This window comes from Podarcis pityusensis, assembly GCF_964106645.2.
Source record: "Podarcis pityusensis genome assembly, chromosome: 10".
In the NCBI taxonomy this organism is placed as follows: Eukaryota; Metazoa; Chordata; class Lepidosauria; order Squamata; family Lacertidae; genus Podarcis; species Podarcis pityusensis.
Genome location: NC_138035.1, coordinates 43,723,856 through 43,741,907, shown reverse-complemented (window position 1 = coordinate 43,741,907; position 18,052 = coordinate 43,723,856). Strand labels below are relative to the sequence as shown.

General features: G+C 40.0%; 1 protein-coding gene across 4 annotated transcripts in view; it reads right to left on the bottom strand.

The window, feature by feature from the left end:
• Positions 1-18,052, bottom strand: part of NAP1L1 (nucleosome assembly protein 1 like 1) — a 30,860-nt gene continuing 12,808 nt past the window's right edge. For 3 of the 4 annotated variants that reach the window (XM_080971166.1, XM_080971165.1, XM_080971163.1), the window contains exons 5-15: positions 9,722-9,863; positions 9,442-9,522; positions 8,376-8,504; positions 5,163-5,234; positions 4,061-4,200; positions 2,045-2,190; positions 1,924-1,943; positions 1,444-1,566; positions 862-894; positions 672-722; positions 1-556 (exon numbers count right to left, since the gene is read on the bottom strand). In XM_080971166.1, coding sequence (XP_080827292.1) covers positions 521-556; positions 672-722; positions 862-894; positions 1,444-1,566; positions 1,924-1,943; positions 2,045-2,190; positions 4,061-4,200; positions 5,163-5,234; positions 8,376-8,504; positions 9,442-9,522; positions 9,722-9,863 — 973 coding nt within the window. In that variant the 3' untranslated portion in view covers positions 1-520. The remainder of the gene's footprint in view (positions 557-671; positions 723-861; positions 895-1,443; positions 1,567-1,923; positions 1,944-2,044; positions 2,191-4,060; positions 4,201-5,162; positions 5,235-8,375; positions 8,505-9,441; positions 9,523-9,721; positions 9,864-18,052) is intronic. The other variant, XM_080971164.1, reaches the window with a different exon arrangement.

Genomic DNA, 18,052 nt, shown 5'->3' with positions numbered 1-18,052 from the left:
TTTCTGAAAATACTAGGTTTATTCACACCCCAGTGGTAAACAACCTTAATATGATGTCTCTAGTTTTTTTTTCCTGTAGGTCACCATCACAAAATACAAAAACCTAGAGCATAAACAAGCAGACAGTTATGAACGTCCAATGTGGTCTTGATGGAAATTGACAGATTTGGTTGGTTCTTCAGGAAAGGAGGCAAAGATTGGTCTCCGTCAACAGTTCTGGTATCTTCACAGCTGCAGTCTAATAGCTACATGACAACAGACTTCACAAGAACCAAACTATATATAGCAATGAATTAACTATTCATGCTTTAGGGATTTACTGCATTCTACATTTTGGCAGAAAAGTACTATTAAAATGCTAGGTACAAGGAACCTACATTTTAAACTGGTTCTGTCAGTTTGTTTTAACAAATTGTTTACTTAATTCTACCAAGATACAAAACATAAGGCTGTAAGTAACTAATAGTTGTATTTAGGCTATTACAGTGCAGATAATCCTCAAGGCCACATACACACAGTTTCACTGCTGCTTGCATTCTGCTGGGTTTTGATCCTTCTGTTGAAGAAAAAACACATCAACATCAGTGTGAAGACCACAGCTGTGCTACAGGACTTTGATAACTTTATTGGAGGGAAATGATTTACAAAGATCATATGCATCAATTACTTACCTTGGGGTCATAATCTGGATCATTTTCCTCATCCGCTTCTTCTTCCCCTTCCTGAAATATACAGGACATACATTGAATGTGCACTTGGTGTCATAAAGAGCAAAGCTGAGAGTCTGACATTCCAGGATTTGTAAGCACCTTTGTGCTACGTTTTAACTACTGAAACCAGTTAATCCACCATGAAACTCACCTCATCATCGGCCTCCTCACCCTCTTCGTCATACTGGGGGGAGAAGGAGGGAGACAAAAATTAAGGTAAGAGGACAGTAGTACAATAGCTTTAAGGACATTACTCTGCAAATTAGAGCTTTTGAGTTGCAGGTATTTCCAGACATACAATGTTAATTTACATTGCACAGGAGCACTTTGCAAAGCATGGGAACTTTTAGCAAAAACCCAATTAATCGCACAATTCTACATACACTTAAACCTTAGCATGAAAATGAAATCTGCAATCTAAACCCAAATTGCTTTGACATTTAATTGTTGTGCCTGCTTGGGGGGGGGGGAATCATTCTGATTGTATCCCAATTCGTACTTTATGTGTTCTAAAAACAAGCTCTTGCATGAAGAACATAAAGCACCAGCCTGAAATTCAGCCCTATGGGTAACCGTACAATCTAGCACCGTAACATAACATGCACTTTCATCTATGTCTAATTCTATTATAATTAATGAAGTCTGTGTGGTACGTTATAGCTCCATTTAAGCCCTGGGGTACAGATACTGTTCCAAGGTAATTTTGGCACAGCTGAAAACAAGCACCACTTACATCATCATCGTCATCCTCAATGGCTTCTCCTGTGAAATACAATACTGATCGTGGAACTATGCGCTCCCGTAGAAAGTGACCAATTTCAAAATCAGCTGCCAGAATTGCTTCAGCATCATCATCCTGCACAGGTAATATGAATTCAAAGCTCTATGACTTTGCATTTAGGGGAAAAAATGATACCATTCTATGACACAAAATTTGTCTAAAGCCATATTCTCCCCAATTATTTATAACAGATTGCAAATTTAATTCATTATCTCAAAAAAAAATAAAAATTATTTGTGCTCCAACTGAGTGCTGAATTCTCAATTTCAGTCACCAAAAATAACACATTTAATTTGGGTCTGAAAACTTGAAATATTGCTTAAATCACTTCAAATTATCTTAAAGAAGCCTAAAATTTATCTCTTGCTACTGCTTTTATCTTAAATATTCTCCAAGTTATATTTCTTAGGAAATTAAACTAGAGGGACTTACCAAGTCTCCACTTTCAGGAACTGCAAAGGAAAAGTAGTAAGATATAGGATTATACTTATATTTAAAAATCCACAATATTCAGATTTTACTGTAATAAAAAAAAACACCAGAAATCATTTACCTTCAGGAGGACTGAAAAAATTGAAGAAAGAATCGTTGGAAACTGTTTTTGTCACTGTTCTAACTGTTCCACGCCCCTTGTGCTTCTGTTTCTTTTTGATAGTTTTCAAAGTAACATTTTTTCCCTTTTTCCAATCTATTTGGCACCTATGAGAAAATTAAATTAATAAATCAAGGGTATCCTTATATAAGTATTTCAGGTGGTTTAGAACACTGGCAGTTAAGTACTTGTGGGGCTGGAGTCCAATTCAATCCTATGAATAACAAGCCAGTGTCAGGCCTGTTCTTATGCTATTTTTCCCAGAGCTGTCTAGTACAAGGAAGAAAGTAACACCTGAATTAAATGAATCAATTACATTTTTCTTTCCCTCTTAACAGTATTTATTGAATTTATATACCACCCTATACCTGCAGGTCTCAGGGCGGTTCACAGGGGGAGGGGTCATAAAACTGCAAAATACGTGGTTTGAAAATGAGTTTTCTCATCATACAGTATTTCAACACATAACCCACCTGCAATACATCTAAGCTGAAAGGCTACAGGGTCTCTCTTGTTCCAGGACATTCAGTTCTCCAATAGGCTGTCCTGATCCCTTGCCCTTAAACCCCCTATTTGAATCTTCTCCATAAAGCCTCTCAAGTGTATTGTAGGCAGCACTGTAGTATCAAAGGTGTTACCATCACTTTGAAACTCTGCCACTATTTACTTCAAGTAATGCTGAACATGCTGGGGGTGGGGGGGAATTCTTCTGCCTATGCAGAGAAGGTCTGGATGTTTTTAAGTAACCATCTTTGAACATACAGATGTTTTTAAGTAACTTCCTTTGAACATGTTGCAATACAAGTTAGTTTTGTCTTTAGGTTGGCATGTCAAAGCTGGGTGGATTAGTATCTAGGCACTCGTGATGATCGTCCACAGGCAGGATAACAAGCACCATTCAACTACCAGAAACTAGGTTCATAACTCTGGTTCAAATACCAGGATCAGAAGAACCTGACTTCAAAGCAATGCACAAGGTCCTAAATCAAAAAGTGAGCAATCTCAAGCTAAACCCCAGCAACCTTTCCAGCATGCATATTACACAAGGAATTCAGCATATAGGCAAGGCATTAATGTTCCTAGAGGTTAGGAGAGATAAAATTGCTAATTAAAATGTAATAGTGAATATTGCAATGCCTTAAATATGGGCTGGACTTTGGTCATGAGTAAGAGTCAGGAAATATCTATGAATTTAAATGGTTTGTACCAGGTTTAAATGTTTGTAATTTTCTGCACTGCGCTTGTTGGGTGTAGAGCATGCACATATAATTTATATCTATCTTATCTCTCTCTCTTTAGAGTAAGGGGTATATCACTCACAAGTTAAAACATTTTGTGTCCATTAAAATATGATCTATTGTACTAAAGCAAATTTACATTGTGAAGTAAGCAGGCACACATTCATAAACACCCATACTGACTTCAACAGAGGCCCTGGTTTGGGTGCCCCCACCTTCAGGGGCAAGGTGGGTAACAACAAGTGAAAGTTCTTTTCATGTGATAGAACATTGCCTATTAAAACTCTGTTTATTTGTCAGGCACCTACTTGCTAGCCTTTAGGTTGACAGCTAAAAAAACTCTTCTTTTACTTGAGAACTTAATAGCAGCTGCTATTAGTGGAATTTATGTTACTCTTTGTTTTTCTTTGCCTCACTTTTTTAATTTACTGGATTGTCATAGTTTACTTGTATATATTCTTACAATATATTACAGATTTTGCCCTCATTTGGTAAACCAAGCAGGTAAACTTTGGTTATAGCTCTTGGTTTGCCTGGAGAGAGCTAAACTAGGAATGTGAATTTGAACAGGATGCTAAGCAAAACCACAGCTTGGCTCAGCATAGTAGCAAAATGACTGGGCTGCTACCTCCTTTTGAGGAGCCTGCAAAGAGTTTGGCTTAGAATTACATGCAAACTGGGCCAGTCTCGTGTTATGGAAGACTTTCAACCACTTATTTTAAGAGAACATCACACTTACCCTGTGCAACCCATAATTTCTGGTCCATCGAAGGAGAAAGGATCAGAATCATCAGGTTCTGACCTCATTCTGTATGTTTTTGTCACCACGTCATTTGTGAAATATTCATTGGGTTCAAAGTGGAACTCTAATGTGAAAGTCTTTTTAAAAAATAAATATAGAAAGACTGTGTTAGAAAGAAGTGAATGATGCATCATTAAGCACCGCAGGTCAGCTATCCAATATGTCAAAACAATGGAATTACTTTAGTAAAATGAAGCAGCAAACAGTGCTGCTTAAGTTCTATTTCTTGCTGAAATGGATACATTGGATAGAGCAGCCTTCTACACCTTCAATGTCCTCCAGATGTTTTGGACACATCAGCTGAATGGCTCAGTTGGTCAGAGTGTGGTGCTGATAATGCCAAGGTTGCAGGTTCAGTCCCCGTAAGGGACGGCTGCATATTCCTGAACTACAGGGGGCTGGACTAGAGAATTTTCAGGGTTCCTTCCAACTCTATGATTCTCTAACTGTAACTTCCATCAGTCTCAGCCAGCAGGGAGTTGGCTAGGTTAGAGTCTAAAACATCAGGAGGGTATCAAGTTGGGGAAAGCAGGTCTACCCAAGGATTTGTTATACTTCAAAAGTATAACAAAACTGTTATACTTCAATTTTGCAAAACAAACACATAAATGTACATTTCATTTTCTGTATGGCATTCATTTGTGTTTCCCATTTTTTCAGGGAACTTACACTGGTGGGATCCCATTTTCAGTAAAGCTCTCATTTAGCAATGCCCAACTGAAAACACAAATCTTTATAAAGTTCTTATGGAATCTTCACATATCCATATTCATAATATATCCTTTTCAAATGGAGCCAGTCCACACATTCAGCTGCAAATCAGAGACAAGTCTTTGCATGATTAAGTATCAAAATCCTACATATGTAACTCAACCCTTATTTTCAGCTAACAAGTCATGTGGACCATAAAGCTTATGACTCCTACAAGCGTAGAATAGATTGCAAAATTTTCAAGTGTTGCAGTTGATTACTGAACGGTACTGAACAGAAGCAAAGTTTATGTATCTCAATATTCAATGCACTCTCATCAAGAACTTACCATAGGCTGCCCAGCCTCTGAAAACTTCACTTTAATATCTTTCAAGTGTTTCAGAATTGGTTCATCATGTTCCTACAAAAAACATGACAATTATCATGTAGCTACAAGAAGAAAAAGCAGTGTAACATAGCAAAAGGAAGCAAATACAAATAATCTGGGCTTCCGGGTTAGCGCCATTGGTGAATGGCGGAGTTCCTCCGACCGGAGGCTCCATGAAAACTGGGTCTTCCCGCCGCGGCGAAGGTGGGGACCCGCTAGAAATCCCAGGCGGAGGAAGCCTTGGAACGTGGGGTTCGGCAGGGCACCAGAAGCGCCCCCCTACTCGCGGGGAATCCCATCTAGGGGCTCCAGAGCGAAGTGGGGTGAGAAGCGCGGTGCTACGAACTGACTGCTACTTTCACGGAGTGAAGCCGCACAGCCATTGCCAGAGAGTGCTGACTTTTTCCTGTGGACAATTGGACTTAAAACAAGTGCCCGTGAGTAGAAACGGAAAACTGGATCAAGAAATTGTTTTAATTTGGTAACGAAGCGGGAAGGTGTAAACAGGAAGTCCGCCTTCCGTTTCCTTGTATATAGACTAAAGCAAAAATTTTGCAAGCTAAAGCCGGGAAGCTGTCAAAAAAGGACTAAATTTCCTTCATTTAGAACCACTGAAACCCCCCTTGGAAGCAGGAGAAAAGGGGGGGGGGACTCTGTTTAACCCTACCAGGAGAGGGAGTTAAGAAGGATAAGTTTCCATCGTCTCTAACCTGGGAACGGGGTGTCAGAGACAGAAACTGTTGCTGAGGTTCATTGACGGTGAATGTAACACTTTGACAGATAGCTAATGAAGAGAAACAAGTTGATTCTAATGTTGCCTTTTGCATCTTAAAGAAACAAAATATCTGAAAAACGTCTGAAATATCTGAAAAATGAAAGTAACTTTCCTTTGTCTTTAAAAAAAAAATGGCTACAAGTAGATTGTCTCCTCTAGAGGGAGCTTGCTAAATTGTTGTTGCGGCATATTTGAGACCCAACATCTGTGAGATTAAGACTGTGGGAACAGACTTTTTTGACCTTGAACAAAGATGAGCTGGGAGAAAGACTGGTTGCTTGCTCTATACAAGACAAATGCTTTGCTGGAACAGATGCATGAAAAGATGGACTTAATGAATGAGAAAATGGATTTGACTGTTGTGGTTAATAACATTGATACAGAAATCATCCAAGAACCAACCTATCAATCTGTACCGACTGGGCAAGTGCAGTTGACAATGGAGGAGGATGGGGCTGCATCTCAAATAGTACAAATGGAGAGACCCGAGGCCCTACAGGAGCATAAGCCACTGTTATTGAAGATTGAAGCTGGAGCGGGCCAAGGTGAGTCTGGAGATGAGGAGACTTCTAGCTTTGGAGAGATTCTGAAATTTGATTTTAAATTCATTTTGGATTACATCGAGGACTGTGGGGAGTGGGACTGTGGGGAATGGGTGAGCTGGATGAAGGGTGATGGAGACAATTTTGGGTTGGAATCCCCCAGAGACCTACTCCTCAATGAGAAAGGAAAGAAACTAAGACAGAGACCAACAAGAGACAAGGAAAAGGGCAAGCACAAACAAGATGAAGAAGAATTGCAGAAGGGACATGGAAGATATTTAAGGGCCTCGGACATAAGGCTTCCAGGTTGATGGGCTAGACGGAATGGACAATAAGGACAATAAGGACTGACATGACCCGAAACCAGGAAGAAGAGACGCTGGATGATGATTGGAAGAGAATTTATAATGGAAACTTTTTTATTTTAGAATCAGCTAATGAATATTAGGGAAAATGTGGGAATGAAACTATACGACTCTAGCAGAAATGATATTAGGAGTTATGTATATTTGAAATTTAAGATTTAAGTTTTAAGGCACTTAGGGGTAAGATAAGGATAAATAAATTAAGGTAATCTGAATAATAGAATATGGGGAAAGATGGTAAGGATTTGTTGAGCTAATTTCTAGGTTAAATTGTTAAGACAAATTTTATAACAAAAATTGAGAAAGATGGAAAGAATTTGCTGAAATAATTACTAAACTAGAATACAAAAATGGAGGTGTGAGGAGGTCAATGAAACAAGCAAATGGAAATTATGGATATGCAATTTGGGATTTGTGTTTTTTTTCTCTTTTTTCTTTTTCTTTACTTTTTTATTGCTGTATTGTTATATTGGTTTTCTCATTTTGTGCTTTTCTCCTTTTTTTATTGTCTTCTTTTTTCTTTTTTTGTAGTGTTGTTTGTTATTTTTTATTTTTCTTGTAATTTTGAAATTATCAATAAATATTATTTAAAAAAAAACACAAATACAAATAATCTGGGGTGAGCATTTGATTCATAAATCCATATTTCAATCAAAGCTAGTTCTCCAGGTAGTGGCAACCATCGAACAAGTACTCTCATAAAACACAAGCTTCTGAGAAATGAAAAAGCATACACATGCCCAGGGCTATATGTACTTTGCAATTTGATGCAAATGTGGAATGTGATATTGAGTGAGGTATCCAGCTTTTCAAGAATCAGAGTTTTTGTTGTATGACATGTTACTTTTAGCCCTTATGACAGCTTCTAATGTAGACTCATGTGAGAGCAATGACAGCTGAATAACATTCAACATAGGTGGTAGAAAGTTCAGAAACTTAAGAGGAATTCACTGCCACAGAATGTAACCAGGAACACTAGTTTAAAAAGCTTTTAGATTAGCACTTGATGTCCATGAAATTAACTGGGTCATCCATGTTCTGAGGCAGTATGCCACCAAATATGAGATACTAGGGACCAACTTTAAATGGCTGCACCCTTCAGCCCCTAACTTATGGGTTTCCCAAAAGGCACTGCTGAAACACTTAGGAACAAAATATTGGACGAGATTCCACTGTAGACTGATCTAAGACAACTATGTTATGTTCTTATGGTGTAGAATTTTGAGTTCATAAAGACAAATTATCTATTCTTTCTGAATGTTTCTCAGAAAAAATGGATTACTGGATTACTAGACACTAAAGCTGAATTCCAGAAAAAAACCAGGCTCCTTAGAGTCTGGAACTAAATTCTACTCTAAGTGGACCCACTTAAATCAATGAACCTGGGAAAGTCACGCCCATAATTTTCAGTGGGTCTACTCTAAGCAAGAAAACAGTGGGTGCAACCCTTAGCTTATGAGCAAAATTACAAGAAATTAAGTCATTCTTTTACCTGAACCATATCACTGAGTAAGTCAACATTCTTGAACACAGTCAGCCAAAATTCAGGAATTCCTTTAGGGTCATCTTTTTCTTCATCTTTTTTCTCTTCTTCAAGCTTGGCTTTCTCTTTCATTTCCTCCTTGTTAAAATTAAGAAGTTACTCTTTCTAAAATTTGAGTGCTGCACACTAACCAAGAAATCTAGTGTTATACTAGTAACCACAACAAACAGGAAAAAAAACCTTCAGTCAAACACTATCAGATTAGTGGCTGTATACTCCAATATTTATGTAAGACAGGCATCTTACTATTTAAAGCTACACAGAACCTCTCAAGGCACACATAGGATATCAGAACATTTTAACTCTTTTAAATATGAGTTGTAAAATGTTTTATGCTGTTTTTATTCTGCATCTGTACAGGAAGATTTTTGGCTGTCTTGTTTAAATTACTTTTTTATATATTGGTTCAGTATGCATATAATAGTAAGCCTAATCATGGCTTAGTGTGAATGCGCTCTCCACTGGTCCTTCTACTACTGTACTGGTGTGAGGTAAACCATGGTACGATGTGCTGTCTGAACCGAGGCTCTTTGTTTGTCTCATCCCAGACAAACCATGAGTTATAAACCCCCAAACAAAATTTGGTTACAAGCACATGGTTTCTCTGGAGGAGGCAAACCATGAATCCTGGTTCACATAGCACATTAAGTGTTTCAGACCTCTTGGCAGCAGGAGGACCAGGGAAGAGTGCAGCAGCTGCAATCTGCTCTTTGGAAATCCACATGTTTGCACTAAGCCATGTCTTATCTTAGAGCCACATGAGAACGGGGTCACTGTGTTTAATTGTTATAAGACACACAGGAAATGTTTATTAGTGTGCTGCTATATCAATCCAATACAAAACAACATCAACCCAATCAAAATGTTTACTAACCATCAAGGGGGCAAACAATTTACAGAGTTATAAACTGAATGATTTGTCTGCATTTACTACTAGAATAAGTCTACAGTACTTCAAACTTGTAAAGCACGAATACACAATTAATCCCACCCACAATCATATTTAAGTACTCACTGAAATTTCTTCTTCAACATCTGTTTTCCATTCACATTCTTCTTCAGTAGGTTCATAAACTGCATTGATGATTTCACTCCTCTGGAAGAGTAAAGTGCTTGTTTATTCAGGTTACCAGAATTTAGTTTGACCCAATACCCAACAAAAGCAACGAACAAGTATTATTATTTATTTTTTTGCAAATAAAAGGTTACAGAATTACTGAACCAGTGGGAATTTGGTCCCATTTGACTCTGCAGAATTAAACTCTCATCCCTAGAGGTAAAAGTATAAAGATTACCTTGTCAAACAAGGGCTGATAAAGAGCAGCATATTTCCTTTCCAATTCATGAACTTCTTCATAGAACTTTGCTTCTATCTGTGCACATTTAACTTGAAGATTCTTGAGTGCATTTACACGTCTCTTAACTACTTTAGGCAAGCTGAGGGAGGAAAATAATACTGCATTGTTACATCAATGACAATCATGTGGATTCATTCCCCTAATAAAGTTTCCTTTAAGAGGTAGGATTATGCTGTTAACTTTTAATTCCAAGAGCAACAGCAGAGCAAAATTGTGATATTAACACAAGAGTGATTTTTATTTTTGAAGGTTTTATGGATATTAACATATACAATATCAATTCTGAATCACCTACATACAGAACAAGATAAACCCCATAATCGCCCCTCCCTTAAGTGTTTCAGACGATATTTCTTTGTGGAAAATATTGTTCAATTTGAACACAATTCTTAATATCAATTATCAACTGAAATTTCAGAATTCAAGGTGTATATATGTTTTAGAAACTAACTTTTTAAATAACTTAATTTAGCACCTGAAAAGACAGATTAAACAACTATCTGTGACTTCTTTGCAAGTAGTATATTAGGTGCACTCCATGCAGTTCAAAAGTTAAAGTGACATGACACTAACAACTGAAAAGTTGAGTAAACACATTAAAAATGCTGCTCAGGTCAGCTGATTTTAGGATAAAGGATTCGGCCAAGTGCTGAACATTGAGAGAATTTTGGAATTCTCTGGATTCTAAGAACCCATTGTTTTCTTTAATAATTCAGCACATACTGAAGTAAAAGTGTATTATTCTGGCAACAACTAGGCACAGACAACAAAGATCTATTACAGTATTCTGAGCTGGTAATTTTAATTCATGACAAGGTTAACAATTTAACAGGGTCAATCCCAGATACTGACGTATCCTGGATGGAGTCCAGCCTGGGCCACCTTTACCCGACTCATCATGCCCCCTAGCCTTACACTGATTAAGCAATTTCAGGTGTGCTTTGCACATGTCAACTTTCCAAAGATCACCAGTCAAGACTTAAGCATGCCTCTGGCACTTCGTCATATACAAGCAGAAGACACGGGAGAAGTACAGCATGGTAAGTTCCTTAACTTCCCCAATACTGCTGTCTCACCGTGTCCAATAGCCAATTGCTTAAACCCTGCAGCACCAATGCTTAGGACAAAACTTGCCATTTCTTGAATAGATGAGACTTGTTTAAAAGAACATCTATACATACATGCACGCACACACATATGCAACAATAGTGATAGAAGTTCCTGCACTGATATTTCACTCAAAATATTAACATTATACACCTACTTTTTTCTCTCCCCCCCCCCCCCCTTTTCATATTTTAAGTTAGTCTTGGGTGGACTTAAGGACAGTTAGTAAGCAGAAGCTCCAAATTCAAAGCTCTATCTAGTATTTATTTATATATATAGTGTTTACTGTAGTCAGAGTTAGATAAAAACAATGTGTTACATGGTCCCCAGGATTGATACACCAGCACACAACTGCTTTACATTACAAGCTATGTCAGTATTAGGTATGCTTTGTAATAAATAGCATGGCGACACCTTTCATGTAGAATTTGCAAGCAAAACCTAATAAAGCTGCAAGTCAGTAAAATTCAGGGTTAATTTTATATTGTATCTGTTCACACCAAGTTGAAAAATAGTGCGAAAGTTGCATATTTCAATATTGAGGCCAAAACTACAACCTCTTACAGAAACCCATTCAGATAACTTCATTTCAGTAATGAATGTGAGTGGACATGTGCCTTCTTTCAGATTCAGGACACTACCCACCTTCCTGGATCCCCAACACCATGTTACCATAAAGCACCAATGCTGCAGCAAGCAAAGGCTCTAGCAGCTCAGCCAGCTGCTTGTGGCTGGAGAGCCAGACAGGATGTTTGTGACTGTTGCCATGGGAACAAAGGGGCAGTCCATTCTGTACTGAGCACCGGATGTTAGCTCAGTGTGTGTGTGTGTCATATGACCCGTACTGGATGTACATGGGAGGAGCTTCTTCTTGCTGTTGTTGAGTGCAGACATGATTCTCTGTACTGATGTAAGAGGCAGAAATAAATGATGTAAATAGTTTTCTGTCTGCTTCTTTCCCCTCCCTGGGGACACCAAAGGGGAGAGAGGAAGAACGGTGTGTTCCTCTCATACATCTGAGAAGAATCGCCGGACCTCGCCTGCTTATCAGCAGAGGTTGGGAGACGCAGGGAGGTCGACAGGAATATCTGCCGGTGCCTACGCTTGTGGCACATTCCTCTGACCCAGGCAGAATTCCAACAGTGGCAGCCTTCGGATGGTTGCGATTCATCGGACATCTGCATGAGAGGCTGGTGAATTGTCCTCCTCAGCTCAAAGGAGGAAGAGAAGCGTCTGAGAACAGCCAGAGGCTCCACAGACAGCTGATGGAAAGAAGAGGTGTTTTCCAGAGCAACAAAGTTCAAGGTATGCTACATTTCGGGCTAAAAGTGTGAACGCAGGAAGATTAATTCCCTGGTTCACGGAGCTGCGTTTCAAAGAAAACAAAAGCTCCGGAGGAAGAGGCCTGCAGCTTGAAGGCTGAAGCCTGCATTCCACAAATTTTTGTGGTAGATAAGATGTCTTATTGAAATGCATTGTTGCTAGGTAACGGAAAGTTACTGGCAAAGGGGCTGGACTCTGCGTGTAAGCCTGGGAAAGCGAAACAAAACCAGAGAGTGTTTCGGCTACAGGTTTACGTGCCCTTGGAAGGGACTTTTCAATAGCAGCCTGAGTTTAGCTGCCAGGTGCAAAAAGCACAAACAACTTGCAGTTTGCCTGCGTGAGAAAAAAAAAAACAGCTGTTGGATTTTGCAGCTTGTTTGGAGGTGAGAGAGGCTTGGCCTCAAGATGGATGCCAAGAAAGGATTGCCTTGCCCTCCTCCCTTAACCAATGACAATTATTCATCTTGGTCTGTAAAGATGAAGGCCCTGCTGCAGAATCAGAGGCTTTTTGATGTAATTGAAAACCCCATCCCTGCAGCACCAACCAGAGGTTGGGAGTCACGGAACGTGAGGGCCAGGACTGCTATAATTCTGTGTGTCTCAGATGATCAGTTGGTGCATGTTCAGCATTTAGAAAATGCGAAAGAGGTATGGGACACGCTGCGTACAACGCATCAGAGAGATGCTGGTTCTTCAGCGTTGCTGTATTTTGAGAAATTGACCAATCTGAGACTTGCGCCTGATGGAGATGTTCAAGCGCACCTGACAGAAATGAAGTTTCTGCGTCAACAGATGGTGGAACGCAATTTCCGTCTTCAGGAGGAAGTGTTTTGCTTCATGATGATAAACAGCCTTAGCCGCACCTACAAGGTTGTTGCCAGTCAGCTTGGTTCCCTACCGGCCGCGCAGCTGACCGCGGAGAGAGTTTGTGCTGTGGTCCTGAATGAACACGACAGACTTGCTGCACTGGAAGAAAAAGACAGGGGGAGGGAAGAACAGAGTTCTAATTCCCCCACTGCTGATGCTACTGGAGAGCATGGAGTAGCATTGAGTGCTGTCCGATGCTACAATTGTGGACAGACTGGGCATCTACAGCGAAACTGTAAGAAGCCGCGCCAGTCAAGAGGAGCAAAGAGCAGCTCTACGAAGCCTCAGGCGTCAGGCAAAAGCCGTACCAAGTGCCAGGTGAAACCTGCAAAGGCTATGATGGCGAAAGGAACCACGCCAGATGTTGGGAACTCATTCATAATCGACACGGGCTGTACAAAACATTTGTGCCCGCACAGAGGACTATTTTCGACGTTGAAGAAGCAAAGCTTCACTGTGAAACAGGCCAACGGTCAAGAGTTGGAAGCGACTGGAATTGGGACTGTGTATCTTGAGAGTCTGAACTTGACTATAAATGATGTTTACCTGGTTCCAGAACTGAGATTTAATCTGCTGAGCGTGTCGCAGATTGCAAAGAAAGGACTGAAACTGTCCTATGATGCTAAAAGCTGCAAGATCTACAAAGATGGAGAACTGTTTCTTACTGCCAAAGAGAAAGATGGACTGTATTTGTTGACTTTTGATCAAAGTGATTACATGAAATGTAATTCTTCTGTTTCTAACGAAATCTCTCTTGCAGGGGTGACCAAGACCAGTGTGAGCACCAGGAAGGTGACGAAAAAGGTCGACAGAGCATTTCAGCGGGTGTATGCTGATGTGATTGGTCCTCTAGAACCATCTAGAGGCGGTGCACGATTTTACCTTGTGTGTGTGGATTGTTTCACTAATTATTCTTGGGTTTATATGATGGAGAAACCACAAGAAACTTTAGAAAAGTTTCAGGAGTTTTGTGACAAGGTTAAAAGTATGCATGATGCTAACATTGATTGTCTTTGCACAGATGACAAACAAGTTTTTCTGTTACAGAAGTTTCAGAAGTTCCTGGATGGAAAAGGGATAGACCACAAAGTGGCTGTTTCGACCGAAGCGTGGAACAGGGGGGTCTGTGTAAAAGTGAACAAAGAATTGCAAAAGGGGATGAATGCGCAATTGCTGAGTTCACATTTGCCACATGAATATTGGGCCGAATCGCTAGCGTCCTATCTTCATGTGTGGCTGAGAAAAGTCTCAACAGAGTTGGGATGTTCTCCTTTTGAGAAGCTGTTCAATAGAAAACCTTCTGTTGCCTACTTTAAGGTTTTCGGGTCTCATGTGAGAACAGAAGCTCCAGGTGGAGTAAAGAATGCCAGAGGCATTTTTGTGGGTTATGAAAAGGGTCTCTACAGAGTAATTTTGTCTGAATCTGGTCAGGTGATTCTCACAAAGTTCCTAGAGAGTGCTTCAAAGCAAGAGCGGATAGTACAGACATTTCCCACAGGAAACGATTCTGATGATGATGATGATGATAAGTTTGATCTTATTGAGTTCAGTAGTACTGATGATGACAGCGATAGCTCAGACAGCTCAGTTGTCACAGTCATTGAGAGGAAATCTCACATAATGACTAGACCCTCAGAAGAGGAGGATGAACCATTGATTAAGCTTAGTACTGGTTCTCCAGAGAGTTCAGAGGCTGAACCAGAAAGCAGAGAAGAGCAGCAACTTTTACGTAGGTCTGAGAGAGCAACGAAGGGTGTACCACCCAAGAGGTATTCAAAGGAGTTTGCTAACCTTGCATATGTTGCTATTGTAAACGACCAAGGACAGATTGAAGCTGTGTCTGAGTCAGAGACAAAGGCACAACAGAGAGTTGTTAACCGAGGTAATGCGAAGTCACACAACCAGAGAGGTACATTGGTTAAACCAGTGGCAGGTAGTTCCAAGGGTGGAACTGAAACAACAGGGGAATGTTATAAATATAACAACTGTTTGTTTTCTTCTCTGGATGACGCTTTGCTCGCGGCACACATTGATACTTTAGGGGGAGTATGTTACCATAAAGCACCAATGCTGCAGCAAGCAAAGGCTCTAGCAGCTCAGCCAGCTGCTTGTGGCTGGAGAGCCAGACAGGATGTTTGTGACTGTTGCCATGGGAACAAAGGGGCAGTCCATTCTGTACTGAGCACCGGATGTTAGCTCAGTGTGTGTGTGTGTCATATGACCCGTACTGGATGTACATGGGAGGAGCTTCTTCTTGCTGTTGTTGAGTGCAGACATGATTCTCTGTACTGATGTAAGAGGCAGAAATAAATGATGTAAATAGTTTTCTGTCTGCTTCTTTCCCCTCCCTGGGGACACCAAAGGGGAGAGAGGAAGAACGGTGTGTTCCTCTCATACATCTGAGAAGAATCGCCGGACCTCGCCTGCTTATCAGCAGAGGTTGGGAGACGCAGGGAGGTCGACAGGAATATCTGCCGGTGCCTACGCTTGTGGCACATTCCTCTGACCCAGGCAGAATTCCAACACACCAGACATTCAGGAGAGGGCTTCAGTTCTTACTGAGACAAGGTGGTCAATGGGTGGAGAATTTTAGATAGGCAATTATTTGGCTCAGAAGTCTATGAAATTGAAATTCTAGTAATTATTTCTAAATTTGATCACCATATATAACTTAGTGTTTGAATATTATCTTTGCTTTCAGTTATTCATATCCTATTTTTGGTAATGTGAAAATGTTCTGAAACACGACCAAAACCAGAAAAGAAAAAAAAATTGCAACACATTACTAAAGCAATTTTACAAGCTGCAGAAGCGAGACCCAGGTTTACTGTGAAGGCTATTTAACAAAGGGGTAAGCAATAGTCTTCCAGAAACCTTGGGGTGGGGGGAGAACCCCAAGTGAATGCTTCTTAAGTACAGCAACACTCCAAAAAATACCACTGCAATCAATGGGACACTCTACTGTGTCTTTTTTCAAAATTGGGTAACTTTGCTGCCTACTCTGTTTGGGCTAATGTGGCCTATACTGGTCAATCACAAAAGCAGGGGGAATTAGTAAACACACACAAAAAGGGGGGAAATACAACAATTCTGCTTTACATAACAAGAAAACAGGTTCTTAATAACCGCTCCATATTAAATCATACAAAAATAGGACTGTATTGATGGGTATTTTTTATCTAAATGTGTATGCAATACTCTTTTTCCAGAAATCCAATACCAATCATTTTTGCTTCTGAGGAACTGTGGAGTAATTAAACTACTGAAGAGCCTTTTTTACAACAGGGATTCCAAAGCAGCAACTCACAGCTGGTCATAGGATGGGTTTAGGGAGGGGGAGCACCCAGATTTTGCTGGACTTTAACTTTCATCAGACATGATTTGCAGCCAAACAACACCTGGAGGTCACAATATTTGTTACCTTTAGTTTATGGTCAAGAGAAAAACATTTAAATATTTGTAAAGAGTATTAAAAGCAGAAGCTGTGTTTCCCCACAATTTTTTAATGAGATACCTGTTTTTGTTTGGCTTCAGTAAAATTTCTTTATGTTGGGTTGAAAAAACAGAGACCAACAAATAATGACATAGAGAACTTCTTGCTCCTTTGCATTTTGGCACACCCACCAAGAGCTCCTATTTGCATGAGTAAACTGTTACAAATCAAAGGTAAGTGGCATTTGTCCTCTGCAGACTCTTTACAGACAGGTTTGCAGTGGGGGGGGGGGGGGGGAATGTCCTGTCTCCAGACATGATTTGAATCCAAACACTGCCTGTAAATGGACCAAATGGGGTTCACTGTCAGTGCCAATAAGCTAATCAACGCTGATAGTGAGCTCATTTTATGTTGTCACCTGATGGCTTAATGACAACAGGTGATTGACAGGTGGGTGCCTCAATAACTGAGTAGCAGTTGGGCCAGCCTAAGGGTAGTTAACACTGTGCCCTCAGATGCTTGGACTACAGCTATCACCAGTCCTAGCCAGTATGGTAAATGGTCAGGGATTATGGGGCACCAGCCAGTTATATCAGCTGGCCATGGGACAGTAGCTGTCTACTTACAAACAGGAAATGATATAGCTGAGCAGTATTTCTTTAGCTTGATATGGGAGACTATATTTCAGTGTACTAGATCAAGTTAAAAATTGACAAAGGAGTAAAAGTTACAGTAATAAATAAGGGCTCCCAATTCTCCATCTGTCAGTTTGTGTAACAGAGAGTAGCTTCTCTTGAATCAATTTAGGCAAGGAATACATTGCATATTCTATAGATAAGTAGTCCAAACCTGCCCTTCTAGTTCATATTCAGAGGCGATATCAAGTATGAAATGCAAAAGACATCTACAAAACATTTTAAGATCAAGCAAACGTGCAAGTATTAGACAAAGCTCAAACACAGTACTCCTGTTAATTTATTTTGCTTCAAATGCTTTAGTTGACATGCTATATAAGCTTTAGGGATGAGCTACTGTACTTGAAGTGATGAAGAGCTGGCTTTTTGAAAACTCTCAAAAAGGTATAGTATCTCAGTGAAAGCACAGCATGAAACTCAATAAGGACTTGCTGATCTTGGATCAAGGACCTTGCAGGTTACTTAAATATGCTACGAGAGAAAAGAAAGCAAGTTCATAGCAGATGTGAGATCAATTGTGGCCAGCGATTAGATGGTGTGGGAACTTTTTTATTCAGAGCAGCAGCTCTAGGGTGCTTGACCTTTTCCTTGCTTGCCATTTCTGCTCCAAACTGATTGCCCAGTTGTTTCCTTCCTACAGAATTCCACTTCTACGCTTGAATAGAAGTAAAATGCTTATGTGGCACCTCAGGATGGGACACCTAAGAGGCTTTTTGGAACAGAAAAAGACTGGAGGTAACAAACCAAACATGCCTCATTCTGTGGTCAAAATTGCAGCTTCCCATTACATTTTTTATTCAGATAAACAGTTATCAGGGAATCATTATAGACATTTGCATGTAA